The 12,280-nt window shown below is 53.4% G+C and overlaps 5 protein-coding genes across 5 annotated transcripts; 3 read left to right on the forward strand and 2 right to left on the reverse strand.

The window, feature by feature from the left end:
* Positions 1–144: 144 nt before the first annotated feature.
* On the reverse strand, positions 145–2,279 carry BDZ99DRAFT_425344 (cytochrome P450). The gene is made up of 4 exons (XM_033717086.1): positions 1,921–2,279; positions 1,666–1,875; positions 1,552–1,614; positions 145–1,502 (listed from the first exon to the last, which is right to left on the reverse strand). Exons 1-4 carry the CDS (start codon positions 2,125–2,127, stop codon positions 351–353), a joined length of 1,632 nt encoding a protein of 543 aa, XP_033571536.1. The 5' UTR covers positions 2,128–2,279; the 3' UTR covers positions 145–350.
* A 1,545-nt stretch (positions 2,280–3,824) lies between these two features.
* Positions 3,825–6,208, forward strand: BDZ99DRAFT_575225 (uncharacterized protein; the record flags this gene model as incomplete). The annotated part of the gene is made up of 1 exon (XM_033728446.1): positions 3,825–6,208. The coding sequence occupies one exon, from the start codon at positions 3,825–3,827 to the stop codon at positions 5,871–5,873; it is 2,049 nt and encodes a 682-aa protein (XP_033571537.1). The 3' UTR covers positions 5,874–6,208.
* Positions 6,209–7,330: 1,122 nt separating this feature from the next.
* On the reverse strand, positions 7,331–7,969 carry BDZ99DRAFT_525409 (uncharacterized protein; the record flags this gene model as incomplete). Its single annotated transcript, XM_033725991.1, has 3 exons — positions 7,331–7,631; positions 7,689–7,840; positions 7,922–7,969. The coding sequence occupies 3 exons, from the start codon at positions 7,967–7,969 to the stop codon at positions 7,331–7,333; spliced, it is 501 nt and encodes a 166-aa protein (XP_033571538.1).
* Positions 7,870–8,480, forward strand: BDZ99DRAFT_147810 (uncharacterized protein). Its single transcript, XM_033712753.1, has one exon. The coding sequence runs from the start codon at positions 8,064–8,066 to the stop codon at positions 8,409–8,411; it is 348 nt and encodes a 115-aa protein (XP_033571539.1). The 5' UTR covers positions 7,870–8,063; the 3' UTR covers positions 8,412–8,480.
* A 158-nt stretch (positions 8,481–8,638) lies between these two features.
* On the forward strand, positions 8,639–10,320 carry BDZ99DRAFT_481051 (uncharacterized protein; the record flags this gene model as incomplete). The annotated part of the gene is made up of 3 exons (XM_033722366.1): positions 8,639–8,991; positions 9,486–9,798; positions 9,844–10,320. The coding sequence occupies 3 exons, from the start codon at positions 8,639–8,641 to the stop codon at positions 10,318–10,320; spliced, it is 1,143 nt and encodes a 380-aa protein (XP_033571540.1).
* Between the last annotated feature and the right edge of the window lie 1,960 nt (positions 10,321–12,280).

The following is a 12,280-nucleotide window of genomic DNA, read 5'->3' on the forward strand; positions in this document are numbered from 1 at the left end:
TCTGGAACAGGTGCAGGACAAATGATTATGAATTCTCAATGCTCTTGCGCCGTCATAAAACTGTATAATTTGATAGTTGTCACGTTTGAGAGGCAGACAAACCGTTGCCTAAAGTGGCCTGGCAAGGTACAAAGATACCAGACTGTGGAAAACGATTAATTTGAATCCATGCAGATTCGTAGCATTGTTCGACTGTATGGATTTCCAGTGAAAAATAAGTGGAACCCCGCATGTATGACGATGCAGTGTACATGTATCACTAGTTGGGATCATCATATCTTGTGAACATTACTAAGAAGACATATTGCTGAACCAGTCCGCCAATGCCATGAAAATCCTGTCCTAGAAGCTTACCAACCCTCCAAGGCCTTGAACTTCACCAAAAGCCCACCCTTCGGCTTGGCGGTCACACCATTCTGAATGTCCACCTTCAGTGCCGGGTCATCAAGCTCCATCTCGAAGTGGCCCACCACCGCTGCTAACAAGCACGCGAACTCGGCCTTGGAAAAGTCCTTGCCGATGCAGCTCCTTGGCCCGTGGAGGAAGGTCAGGTAGTCGAAGTTCGAGCTTGCACCGCCGCTGTTGGCCTTGCCGGGACCCATCCAACGCTCGGGCTTGAATTCTTTGGCATCTGCGCCCCATAGCTTTTCGCTGGCATTGACGGCCCAGGGGCAAATGATGATGATTGTGTCCTTTGGTACGAATTGCCCGAGGATGGTGGTGTCTTGAGCCGTCTCTCGGAGGGTCAGAGGAACAGGAGGATACACGCGCATTGTCTCGTTAATCACCGCGTTCAGGTACGCAAGGTGGTCGATGTCAGTCGACGACACCTTTGCGTTCTTGTCCATGACGGAGGGAAGGGCTCCCCTAATTTCATCCCGCAGCTTCTGCTGAACGTCGGGATTGGTGCAAAGCAGATAGATCGCCCACATCAACGCCGATGCAGTGGTTTCGTGTCCGGCCGCAAGGAAAGTCATGAGCTGGTTGACCAGATCTTCGTCACTGAACCCTCCGGATTCAAGCGCGACGGACAGGATGTCATAATCCGTGCGCTCGCCCTTCTCTACACTCTGCCGCTTGGTACGAACGAGGTCCCAGCAGGTGCTTTTGATGAGCTTGACGGCGTTTGAAAGCTCCTCGTTTCGCTTCATCGGTAGTAGCCGCAGGAACCAGATTGGGATAAAGTTTCCCAATATCTGCATGAACCGCGCCAGGCGATTTGACGTAAAGATTGTACGGTAGGTTTGATTCAGTTCGTTGTCTGGGTCATCAAGCGCGTGGAAGTCTCGTCCTAGGCCGGCAAGCCCAATGATATCGAGGGTTGCGCGACTTGCCCAGTTGCCGAATTCCACCACGTTAGAAGGCTTCTCGCTTGAAGCATTAGTACTCTTGATGGAGGCATCAATTCCTACAACCATTTCGCGTGATTTCTCCCAGAACACCGAGTAGAGGTCTTTGATGTGGCGGAAAGCAAACGCGGGCATCAAGAGCTTGCGTTGTCGCTGGTCGAGTTAGGTTATGCTGTATGGGCTAAATGGGATGAACCTTTACCTTGTGCTCTTCGCCTTCAGCTAGTAGAACTCCGATGCCCAGAACACGTCCCAATCCTTCGCGCTGTGGGGCTTGGTTAGAGGGAGTCAGCCTTGGCGGAGCTTATAGACCTACGAAACGCAAGGGCTTGATAAAGTCGTAGTTCCTGTGGACCAGCACTTCAGCCATGGCTTTCGGGCTGGTAATCAAGAGGCGCTCCTCGTTCCACAAGGTAGTGTATCTGATTAGGCCTTCATTTGGCACGGTTTCGATCCATTCGCGCTGTGGGAATCCTGTCGGCTCCTTGAACATTCTGGGAAAGTGGCCGAGTAAGATATTGGCACCCTTGACGACTTAGTAACGAACGCGTGCTTTGGCTGAAAGTCTTACTGGTGGTGTCGGAATGTGTCGTAGAGGGCTCAAGAAGTGGGGGTATAAAACGATCTCGTAAGTCGCAAGCACAAGAAGCTGAAAGGTGTACAGAGCAGACGCAGTCCAGATAAAGGAACCCCATAGACTGTACGTAGAGGCATAACGATTTACTAAGAAGGAAATGATGACTGAGTCGAGCAGAAGTAACTTCTTTTGAGGCGCCATGACTGAAATCGAGGATTGTGGAGCGCCGCAATGGGGCTGCGGAGGTTTAAAAAGTCTCAGAACAACGCGCTGCCAATACAGACCGAGGGAAGAGCGAGACTATATAGCGCAGGCTGCCTTCAAAGCGTTCTGCGCAAGCTGCAACGCCGCAGGTTTCGTAGGAGCAGCCACCAAGAGCGTGGGCCTCGGTGGGCATCTTGATCGATGACGAACCCTGTCGAGCGGTGCAGTGTTACCCCGGCTCGGCTTTCAGCTGCGAATCTCGCAGCCTGCGCTGTTTCGGGGATGGAGGCTTGAGCTGTCCTTGCGGCGTCGAGGTTGCAGATGCCCAGGCCTAAGGACAAGTGGCATTACAACTATCCCTGAAAGCACGGGGGAAAGATGTTCCCTTCGCCGTCTTCCTTGTACCCCTTGACCCTTCGTCTTCAACGCCCACGACGCGTGTTCTCCAAGAAGGTTTTCTAGGCATCACTGAACACCGGGAGTTCCATCAGAGACTTAGTTCTCTGACGACGATGATGAGAACGCGGCTGGATGCGTGGCCACGGATTTGCGTTCCCTTTTAGACCAGCTAGGTAGTCAAACACACTCATCTTTAATTTCTAGAGGAATCCCCAGCCCTCGAGAAATCGGTTCTTCTAGTCGTTATATGCCCATTGGCTATGTTTATCAGCTGGGTATTTCAGACTCCTATCTTCGAAGCTGTTGGCAGAGTAGATATCAAACTTTCATCCATATCTTGACTCCCGTCTTGTCCTAATGGTGCCTAATGTTCCCGAAAGAACTCTGTCCTATCGCTATCGGAGCTATAGAAGTGTCGCTTAAATGTCATATCTGGGTATTTGTTGTACTGGGCTAACAGCTTGTGGGCGCTCCTATGCCGCTGCTTGCGACGCCACAAGGTCTCTCAAGCACTTACAAATCTGCCAGTAAGTCCTTATCTTATCAGACCTAATCTTGAAATAACCTAGGTAGGTAGAGGGACGCCCGCTGACCGTGATCTTATGTCTCATTCACGTGTTTGAAGTTGGTTTGAAGGAAGTACGACCGTGGGGAGTCTACCACTACCGGAAGGGCGCCTAATAGTACACAGCACAGCGTCATTAGAATCCGCTAGACGAGTATTAAAATCATACTTTCATTCCTTTGTCTTTCTCAGCGTTTCCATTCTTGCGCATGTGGTCGGAGATGTCGATGCACTGGCGGCGAGCGCGGTCATGGCGCCAACGCAATGGCCAATGGTGACTCTCAAACCTCTCGAATCCGAGCTTAAGCGGACTAGTCTCCAGCCTTACCATCACCGTTACTTTTGCTCTGCCCGAACATGTGGCAGGCCGCTTGGTGCCGGCATCCTATCGATTAGCTCTATCAGGCGACTCAGCCGACGATTCACTCACAATCCACGAACGACGCAAGCTCGCCATCGGCAACGCCCACCTCTCTCGCTGGTGACACGTCTACTTGAGGGACAAGTGAAGACGAGCAGGCGAAGGAAATCCCATCCAGAAGATTCACCTCCTGTCTCCCCCATTCTTTGACGTCGACAGGCGTACTTAAACCAGCTCTCGAGTGGTCGGCAAACTTTCTCCTCGATCAACACAACACCACCACATCGCCATCCCACCACGCTCGTTCACAAACCTCCCACAACAGGTACAACCCTACCAACCTCCGGACCCGAGTCCACCACCGTCACAATGACCAAGGATCCTCTCAAGCACAGGGTGTTCGAGGAGCTCACTATCCATACTACCAAGTGCGATTGCTGTGAGGACCGCAATAGGGATATCATTCGTCGTTGCAAGACGTGTAGCTTCCAAGTTTGTACCACCTGCTTCGACGGGAACCCATCCGCGCTCGATCACGGCTATGACGAGGACACCACCGACGACGAAGCGGGTGATGAAGGTGAAAAGATGGAGGGAGTTGAGGCTACAACTTCGGCCACAGCTACGCCTCCGGACCCAGCGCCGCCGGTCGCCTCCACATCAGCTTCCCCGAAGGCCGCTTCCCTAGAAGCTGCTCCCCCTGCTTCACCAGCCTCAAGCACAAACGCTCCAACGTCCCAGACCGAAGCATCTACTAGCGCAACAAACCCGCCCAAAACCCCCGCCGCGCCAGTCCAACATGCGTCAGAACCTAGGTCCTCCGGTAAAGCCACTAAAGCCAAAGGAAAGCGCCGTGCGCGATCTCCCTCATCTTCCCCCTCCGACGCCGACATGAGCAACGGCGGTGTCTCTGTACCCCAGAAGGGCAAACACGCTACGGTGGTGACTGACTCCGAGACCGAAGATGGCGGAAACAAGTATACGCCCAAGGCAACCCTCTCCGGCCGCTTCGCACCCGCTCGCACCGTTCAGGCAGACGCAGACACAGAGACGGACGGAGAAGACATACTAGTGGGCGTCCAGCCATCCAAGGGAACTCCTGCTCGACCTGGCGCTGCACAAACTGGCCGCATCAAGCCGAAGACGACACCCAAGACGCGTGGAGCTACACTCGTGGATGATTCACAGGCGAATAGCACGACCTCGACTCGCGCTAACCCGGGCACCATTGAACGTCCTCATTATCCCCCCATTGATAGCGTCGACGCCTTCATGGCAGGCTACACCCCTGGCCAATCGCCCATGGATCGAGCGATTCCTTCTCTTCCCGCTGAAATTGCGGTTCCGAACAAGATCAGCGGTGCACGTCCGATGCCGCGTGCTACGGAAGTCAAGAAGAAGATTGAAGAGGCTGCGAAGAAGGTCCTTGCTTTCACCAACAACAACCCAACCGTTGGAAGCGAGAACACACCCCAAAGGTTTCCTTATCCGATTCCGAAGGGCTGGCCCTTGCAAGAGAATGGCAACCCTGTCGCCCCACGTAACGAGCTAGAGGCCCAGCAGTTTGTTGCCTTGGTTCGTTCTCAGCACGCTCGCGCGGCTACACAAGCTCCGCCAGAGGCCCCCACGACCGCCGCCCCCCAGCATGCTCCTACCCCTGCCATCGCCGTTTCTCATGGTGATCCTACTCTTACAGCCGCCCCCCCCCAACGTGCTCCTACCCCTGGCCCCGTCCTCCCACAGCAGGTCTTCCTCGGCGAGATAAACAACATGTTGCAATTCATGGACCGACCACAGCGCGCCGAGTTCCTCCGCCGCCTCACCGGCAAGGCCCACAAGATCGCAGATAACATCTGGGGCCCTGCACCCCGCGCTGCTGCCCTACCCCAGGCTCCCCAGCAGCCCTATCTCCCGGGGGGATACAGGTACGTCCCACAGGATCAGCACCAGCCCCAGCGGCTTAACTACCACTTGCACGACTACGCCCACCCGAGCGGATATGCCTACCGTCACCCATATGCTCAGAACGGACTGCCGGACCAAGCACCGCTGTCTAGGAACACTGGGCCCTGGAACGATAGCCAGCTGCCTGCCGGTTATGCTCCGCCTGGCTTCCTCCGTGCTGGATCTATCCCGCCGAATGCGACTGTTACTCCGGCACCGCAGAACCAGCAGCCGCCCATTGCGCCGCCGTCTAAGCCTGCTGGACTCGGGTGCCATGTTCAGCTGCCTGCTGGCAATGCTGTGCGTGACAGATACTATGCTGCAATGGGCGCGCCGACCGCGGCTCCTGCTCCCGCCCCAGCTCCAGCCCCAGCTCCGACTACGGCAGATCTACCTCGGGCTCAGCCTCAGACGCGCCAGCCTGCTTCTCAAGAGACGACTAAGGAGACGGCTAAGCGACGCCGCGTCGGTTAGCTACGCCCACGCGGAACCTGCTTGTGAGAGAGAGGTTGGGGAGTATGTGTCTAGTGCTGTTGTGTTGGGCTGAGCATGTGCAGTTCTGGATTACGAAATCGGCATCATTTCCATGGTGTTGGATTCTGAGCTTAGGTGAGCTGAGCTGCTATGGGAATGTTTTCGGCTAAGCTTGTCAAATTCTGGTTCTCATTCAACTGCGGCTGTGTTGATGTTAATGATTCGGTGGTCAGCACAGTGATGCTTCATGCTTTCTGAACGGTAAATTTGTGTCTTTGTTGGCGGTTTGTTACCTACTCTACCTAGTGGCAGAATGTGGATAGGGCAACGATAATATGACGGCTTTTGGCTGATACTAGCGGGAGTTCTGATGTGTGATATATGATATCGATCATTTGGGAATATGTGATGGTTTTGAGAGGTCTACTAATAAAACACAGATTTCGCGATGATGTTGCCACCACATCGATTCTTCTGCAGCGTGTGAGAGGGTTATAAGCTCTGCCTCTGGACAATGAACTGTCCCAGATGCCAACGATTGTACAATTATCTCAACAGTGTCGTTGATGTCAATGGACGCTAACCATAATGGCTTGCCGCGCCTGCATCCTGTTCGAGTATAATTCAGACACACCAGAGAAGGAGACCCAGTATGAAGTCGCTAATCGTTCCTAGTGTCTGGTTGTAGGACCCGTTGGCATGTTGTACAGCTCGCCGTATCTTTAAGACGACATTGTGTAACACGTTAGACAGTTGTGTAGGTGTTGAGCTCAACCCTTGGGCGGTGTGTTTGCGCTTGTAGAATGTTGATTAGGATAACAAAAATGGAAAAAATATGCTAAATTTAGCTTACTGATGTGTTAAAGTGAAGTTCGCTATCGGGTATTGATGTCTTGGGACCATTACCGATGGCGGAAGAATTGACTTAAGTTGGTACCACGCTGAAAAGCAGGCTAGATGCTCTATCGACGTCTCCTAGATAGCGAGATGTTCTTTCGGAAGATCAGCAGGGGAGCACAGCCGTCATCTCAGACATGGTAACTGTGGCGCACCAAAAACAGGTCGGATACGGGAGCCTCATGTCTAAGTCTTGATTCAGGTACGAGTGACAAAGTAGCACGAATGCAATCTCCTTGGAGACTTGTGATAATTCTGCTGAATGGTGTTATTTGTATGGAATGGTATAACGGAATAGTATAACCAGATGCATGCCATTGGCTGATGTGCAGATAGAATTATCCTGCAGAGACATAACAACGCAGGACGCCGGAAAATGCTCAGCGCTGACAAAAGAAGAACCGAACGCCTGAAATGATAGCTCAGTATGATCGCAATGAGAAGGAAAATTAAGTAGTGCGACCTCGGGGTATCAAAGGAAACCTGAATGCTCAATGTGTCTGGGCCTCAGGTGATGTTCGCGAGGCCACAGGCGTGAAGCGAGACCTAGCAGTCGGCCATCATGCCCTTCCTCCCTGTCTTCTGTCCAGTCCGAGTGCTTCGTCGAACTGCACTGTAAGGGTACCACCATCGATGGGCTCGACGCGGTCCCAGCTAGGTTCTTCTCCATCGCGGCCACCAATTGTATTCATGAGCCAGGTTGCTTCGTCCTGCTCTCCATCGCCAGTGCCGGAGGACGAAGGTCTGCTATCGACGGCAACCTTTGGCGGCGGAAAGCGCTCCATGAACAGGCGAGGGTACTCCGAGGTCATCTTGGACCCTTCCTCCGTGTACGCCGAGTGTGAGACGTCGATCAGCTTGCTGTCAAGGGATAGGAAATTAGTGACTGGGGCGAGCGAACAGAGGGAGGAGACGCACTCGGACGTCTGGGCGCATATCCGTTCTAACGTGTCGCGCTGGCGCCGTATCTCCTCCGGATCCGGCTGAGGCCTGCCATGCGGGCCTGATGTGTGCATGCTACCATAGTGAGGCTGGTACGGGTCGATGAGGAGGTGAGAGCTGTCAGACCGCTGCGGCAAGGGAGAGAGTTAGCACGTTGCAGGGCTACAGGCGGTGCAGAGGGCAGAGACACGAGAGCGAGCAGGACGTACATCAGACTGCGAGGCCCGTCGTCCGATGCAGGACGAGCAGATGCCCATCGCCAGACGGTAAGCTCAGGTCGGCGCGGCGGCGAGCGAGACTGCGAGCGCCGGACGTGGAGGTACTTGCATGCGCGGGGGGGAGCTGTAGGGAATGCGCAGAGGATGGTATGCTAGCCGTGGAGTGTGGATTGCAGTTGGGCGGTGTCTTGGGGGGTGGTGTTTGGGTGAATTGACCGGAGGAGGTTGGTGTTGTGGAGCTTTCCCGGCGGTGGCGGGCTTGCCAAAAAACTCGCTTGCATGCACGCCCGTTTCTCTCCCGCCAGGATCTGCTCAGGGACATCAACCTCACACTTCACTCTATCCGGCATCACCATCTGCCATCTCCACGCTACGGCACCCTGAAACCATTCCATTCTCGCGTGAGTTGTTGGCTGGCATTGATGCCGTCCGAGTCGTGGCTGCTTGCGTCTCAAGACTGGTGTATTCCTGTATCCCATAGCGAATCATAATCTCATACTGTTTTCGCCGCTTCAAAACAATATATCGATATTCACGCTCGCCTTGATATCACAGTCTACAGCTTCATTTCTTTCTCCTCCGTGTTGCGCCGTCATGTTGTATCTCCATGTCTCTCCACGTTCCGCCAAGGTGCACCTCCATTGCCCGCATCGCGCATCGCGTCTGGTTGACGCGACGGCTGATCCAATAAGATAACCCTTTCTGGCTATGAAATATGGACGTGGTGCTCCAGAATGCAAGGCGATTGCCATGTGCTGGAGAACTGCGAGGCAAGGGGCGTGTCTAGCAGCTCAGGGCCCTATGCATGCCTCCTTAGTTCCAAGAATGGTATGGTCCACCACCAGCATTGTCTGCCAAGCTCATCAACTACCACCTGGACCTGAGCTTCATGAAAATCTCGGGGCTGGTTTCACGCAAGGTCATTCTTGCCCACAAGCCCGCCGACACGCGACGATGTTCCCAGTCTTGTGGCACTGCTGTCAGTCTCGGACCGTCCATGTCTCTGCAAGGCACATTGGAGGACCGTTCTGGTCGTTGCTGGTAACCGGCCTCCTAACGCGGTAAATTATGAGGTTTCAATCAATGTCCCTTTATGAAATCATGCGGTGCTTGAAATTCCTGTCCCTGCCTCTTTGGACATCACCATTCGTTTTTCTCATTTGGCTGGAGCAGCCACCCTTATCGCAATTGCTCAGCCATGTACTTTACTCGTCCCTCGTTTCTGGCTTCGGCCTTTGCACTTTCCTTTTCTCTAGCCCACGCGCGTGTTACCAGCCCGAGGGAGGGCGCTGCGGAGCTAATCGAGGTTCGAGAACTCTCGAGAGGGACTCGCCTAATCGACCGTGCTCAAGATCATCTGTTCGGCAAGTGACAACTGCTCTGCGTCCTGGACGATGAATTTACATATCTCGATAAATCGGTAGATAAGGATACGGCCCAGAAATTCTGTAACATATGGCTTGGATTGAGTCCTACGACCGTGACCGCTGAGACCACGCCACTAGTGTACTGCTCTCCTCACTTTCTATCATCGATCCGAACTGACATCTTTCAGGACCGTAACAACAGTGACGGGAAGTCAGTGGAACACCATACCCACTACGACTCGGACTACAACGACCCAGACTGTCACCGAGACCGCCTTTTCAACAATTTTCCCGGCAAGGAAGCGAGAGAGAAATGCGCTTCGAGCTGAAGCAAAAGCTGAACTCGACTCTACTGTTTCGGCCGTCGTAGCTGGCACCCCTGCCCCATCGCCAACAAACAGCCAGATGTCGTCCATGGACACGGCTCTTAGTACTGCTTGCACCTGCTTGAATGTTGCTCCAACAGCGACCGAGACTAGTATCTATACAGCACCCACTTTTGTAAGTGCAATATTCAGAAAATTTGATCAGCCCTAATTATCGTAGACGACCACCTTGTACGCCTATGATCGGGAAGTAGTCACCTCAAAATTCACGAAAACCGAGACAGTGACGACTACCTCGACCGTATCGGCTTTGACGCCAGCAACGTCCTTAACCGGGTTCTCATCATTCTCGAATACTTCGGCGCCGGCTACTTCCTTCGTATCTACCGATAATGCTACCATACCATCCAGCACGCCGCTGTCAGTGACGACATTGTATAGCACATCATCAGGTCTTGCCTCATCGGTAGTGAGCTCAAGCACTTCCGTCTTGCCCACTGCAACCGCCATTTCGTTTTCTTGTCCTGAAGATGACAACAAGAAGATCGCCAACTTTATTGGAGGCAAGATGCTGGAATATCTGCTCATGTGCAATACCGAATTGATCGGGGCAACCCCATTCATTACTCTCACCACTTCCAATCAAGACGATTGCGCAGCCGAATGCTCATATGTGGATGCAAACTTTCCAGGCTGAGAGCACAGTACTAGGAGCACCTGTTGGAGAAATTATACCTTCGCCCCCTGTGGAATTTGCCGTGAATTTTGCACCAGATACAGCGCTGGAAACCCCGCCACTCACGACTGAGGATATAACGATCTCGGAGGTAGCGTTTGCCAGGAGACTGAACGAAGGACTCAGAGTCTCGATACCGCCTCCGCCTGTAGACACAATTATCTGCGTATAGCCTGAGATGACGTTCGTGATCGTGACAACTTGCAGACTAGTAAAGGTAGTTTCCAAAGTTTGGTTAGATGGCGCCGAAATGGATGCACTTGGGCTCTCTATTCCAGCCCCGCCGGTAGAATTAGCGGTCGCAAATGTACCAGAAATGGCTGTACTGTCGCTACCAATAATCACTCCGGTGCTGAAGGCAAGGGAGGTCAAGTTCCCAAGGCCAAAGCTAGCGCCGCCAGTTTCGCTTGGTACCGCTGTGGGAGTAGCCGAAGATACGGCTAGAATTCCACCTTGAGAAGCAGGAGTCGAGGTAGCAGCAGCACCAGACGTGGATGCAATCGTGCCACTAATGATGGCAGGTAATGGTGTTGAGCCACCGCTGCCCTCACGGCCGATAATAATGGTAGTAGATCCTCCTGAGATGATTGTGGTGGTGAAACCGTTGATGATTGTGGTGGCGCCAACGATGACTGACGTTATGTTTGATTCCACTACTCTGGTTGTCACGGAAGGGGTGATTATGGTCTGAGTTTGGACATATGTGCAGGAATATGCAGTGGCGTACTCGATATACCAGTCACTCGTGGCGTTGTAATATTCTTCCCAATGCCAATGGACAAATCCTGCGGTATCTGTGGAGCGAGCAGACGTATAGTAGGAGGTCGCCGCTGCGTGGCCCGTAGAAAAGACAAGAGGGGGCAGTGAGATGGTCGGAAGGCTATTAATAAGGACGGACTTGAGTGAAGCAACATCGATAGAGCTATTTGCACTTGCTGGGGTTTCAATAGCACAAGTTGTACCATTCCCAGTACCAAGCACATTGAGAAGAACCCCAGTGATGGCCCCATCCTTTGTGTCATACGTTTTCCCACTCCCGTAAAGAAGACAGTTGTCGCTAGAGGAAGAGGTAGAAAGGAACGTGAATCCCGCACACGGCTGCATGCTACTGGCTCAATCATTTTTTCGATCTCTTCAAACGAAACGGCGTTGAGCCCTACCGGAACAGCTCCTGCTGTGTCGACTGCTATCAGCGAGATCCTGCTGTCATCAGTCGCGAGCGGTGGGTCCTCGAGCGCTGAGTCGGGGTCGTTCTTCACTGCGAACTCGACAGGAGGCGAAGGCGTTATTCCTCCGACTGGTGCTGCGACATCTGTCGTGAGCAGCGGCTTCTCGACTACTACTTCAGGCTCATTCTTCACTGCGAATTCTACCGGAGGAGAGGGCATCATCCCACCCACTAAAACATCAGTAATTAGTGGAGTCTTCTCGACGGCGGCTTCGGGATCCGTTTTCACTGCAAACTCAGCGGGAGGAGAGGGTATCATTCCGCCAACTGGCTCTCCCTCTGTCAGCAGTCTTTTGAGCGGAGCAACACCATCTTTGAATGGCTCTACAATAGTCGCGACGTTGAGCAGCGGGCTTTCTCTCGCCACGTCTGGCTCGTTCTCCACAGCCAACTCAACGGGAGGCGAGGGTATCATTCCACCAACAGGATCTCCCTCGACTAGTGCCCCGTCAAGTGGGCCAACAGTAGCCTTGAATGAGTCTACTGTAGTAGCAATAGTCAGCGGGGTTTTCTCAAGCACCACGTCGGGCTCGTTCTTTACGGCAAACTCGACTGGAGGAGAGGGCGTCATTCTCCCAGCTGCTCCCCGTTCCATTGGTAGTCCGTCCAGTGGAGTTGCAACAGCCTTGAATGTGTCCACAGCTGTGTCGACTCTGATTTCGGCTTTCTCCAGCGTAATCTCGGGTACTGGAA

Source organism: Mytilinidion resinicola (assembly GCF_010093595.1).
Source record: "Mytilinidion resinicola strain CBS 304.34 unplaced genomic scaffold BDZ99scaffold_21, whole genome shotgun sequence".
Classification (NCBI taxonomy): domain Eukaryota; kingdom Fungi; phylum Ascomycota; class Dothideomycetes; order Mytilinidiales; family Mytilinidiaceae; genus Mytilinidion; species Mytilinidion resinicola.